Source organism: Rosa chinensis, chromosome 6, assembly GCF_002994745.2.
Source record: "Rosa chinensis cultivar Old Blush chromosome 6, RchiOBHm-V2, whole genome shotgun sequence".
In the NCBI taxonomy this organism is placed as follows: domain Eukaryota; kingdom Viridiplantae; phylum Streptophyta; class Magnoliopsida; order Rosales; family Rosaceae; genus Rosa; species Rosa chinensis.
This window is the reverse complement of record NC_037093.1, coordinates 33,421,004-33,422,182: the sequence shown is the minus strand read 5'-3', so window position 1 is coordinate 33,422,182 and position 1,179 is coordinate 33,421,004. Positions and strand designations below refer to the sequence as shown.

General features: G+C 45.0%; 1 protein-coding gene across 1 annotated transcript; it reads right to left on the bottom strand.

Moving 5' to 3' along the window:
* Positions 1-250: 250 nt before the first annotated feature.
* Positions 251-634, bottom strand: LOC112171212. Its single transcript, XM_024308425.1, has one exon. It carries the CDS (start codon positions 632-634, stop codon positions 251-253), a length of 384 nt encoding a protein of 127 aa, XP_024164193.1.
* Between the last annotated feature and the right edge of the window lie 545 nt (positions 635-1,179).

The window sequence follows — 1,179 nt, the reverse complement described above, 5'->3', positions numbered from 1 at the left end:
GTTGGCAGTTCGACCCAACCTATGGCCGACTCCGAATTTCTGTACCCAAATTTTCAAAACTATCACAATGGTACCCCAAATATCTCGCCCGACCCAACATATGTACCTGCCGTCCATGACGGTGTTAACCGGTGTGCCACGTGGAGTATTTGATGGGTATTTGCGTCATTTACTTACCTAGCCCTTTTTTTTGAAATAATCTGCAGCTTGGTCCAAGTCTTGAGAATATTCTCCTTCTTCTTCTTCTCCCTCAGGCTCTCTTCTCCTTCTTGTTCCTCTTAATCTCCCCCTTCAGCTCCGCCATTCTCTCCTTGTACGCCTTCTTCACCGACTTGTTCTTCTCCCTCTCCTCAAATGTCGTCCCCTTCCGGCTCACCTGAACCGCCGATGACCTCTGCTTCCGCCCGGAGACCTTCCCGGCAATCACGACGTCGTAGCTCGACCGGCCAAAGACTTGTTTGTCCGGATTGTCAGAGGAGGACACCGCGGATCGCTTCACCGGACGTGGGTAGGCTGCGTTGATTTCCATGGCGGCATCTTCGTGGTCGGCGGCGGCTTCGGGGTTCCACTTGCGCTTGTAGGTTTTGCCACCGAAGCCTTCGTCTACGCAGCGGAAGTTAATTGTGCAGGCCATACAGTGAAATTTGCTCTCTTCTCGAGTCCCTTTGCTCTCTTCCTCTCTCTGTATCTCTGCCTCTCTTTCTCTATCTTCCCGATTTGTTCTCTCTCTCTCTCTCTCTCTCTTCCCGACTTGTTGCATATTGATCTAGTATTTGACCACTGAATTTGTTCAGTTCTTCTTAATTAATCAAGATAAAATTTCCAATTGAATTATGAATGGATATGTGGGGATACCTCTTCTTTTCTTCTGGGGCTGTAAAGAGATTTTGATGATGACGGTGGTAGTGGCGGTGGTTATGACGGAGAGGTAGGCTTCTGGTTTCAGAAGGGATAGAGAAGATGAAGGAGAAATGGATTTCTTTTGGCAAAGAAAGAGAAAATGGATTAGAAAGCCAAAAATTATGGTTTTATTTTTCTAGCCGTAGGATCTTAGAGTGGGTGGAAATGAAGGGCTGATATTCCTTTATAAGTAAATACATAACTAATAAAAAAATTTCAGTTAAAGAAAAATACTAATAAAAATTTAAAACTAAGATTAAGGCATGGAATGACTAAAAT

Excerpts from the sequence above, each read along its gene's own strand:
- LOC112171212 (XM_024308425.1), bottom strand. The coding sequence starts at position 634 with ATGGCCTGCACAATTAACTTCCGCTGCGTAGACGAAGGCTTCGGTGGC.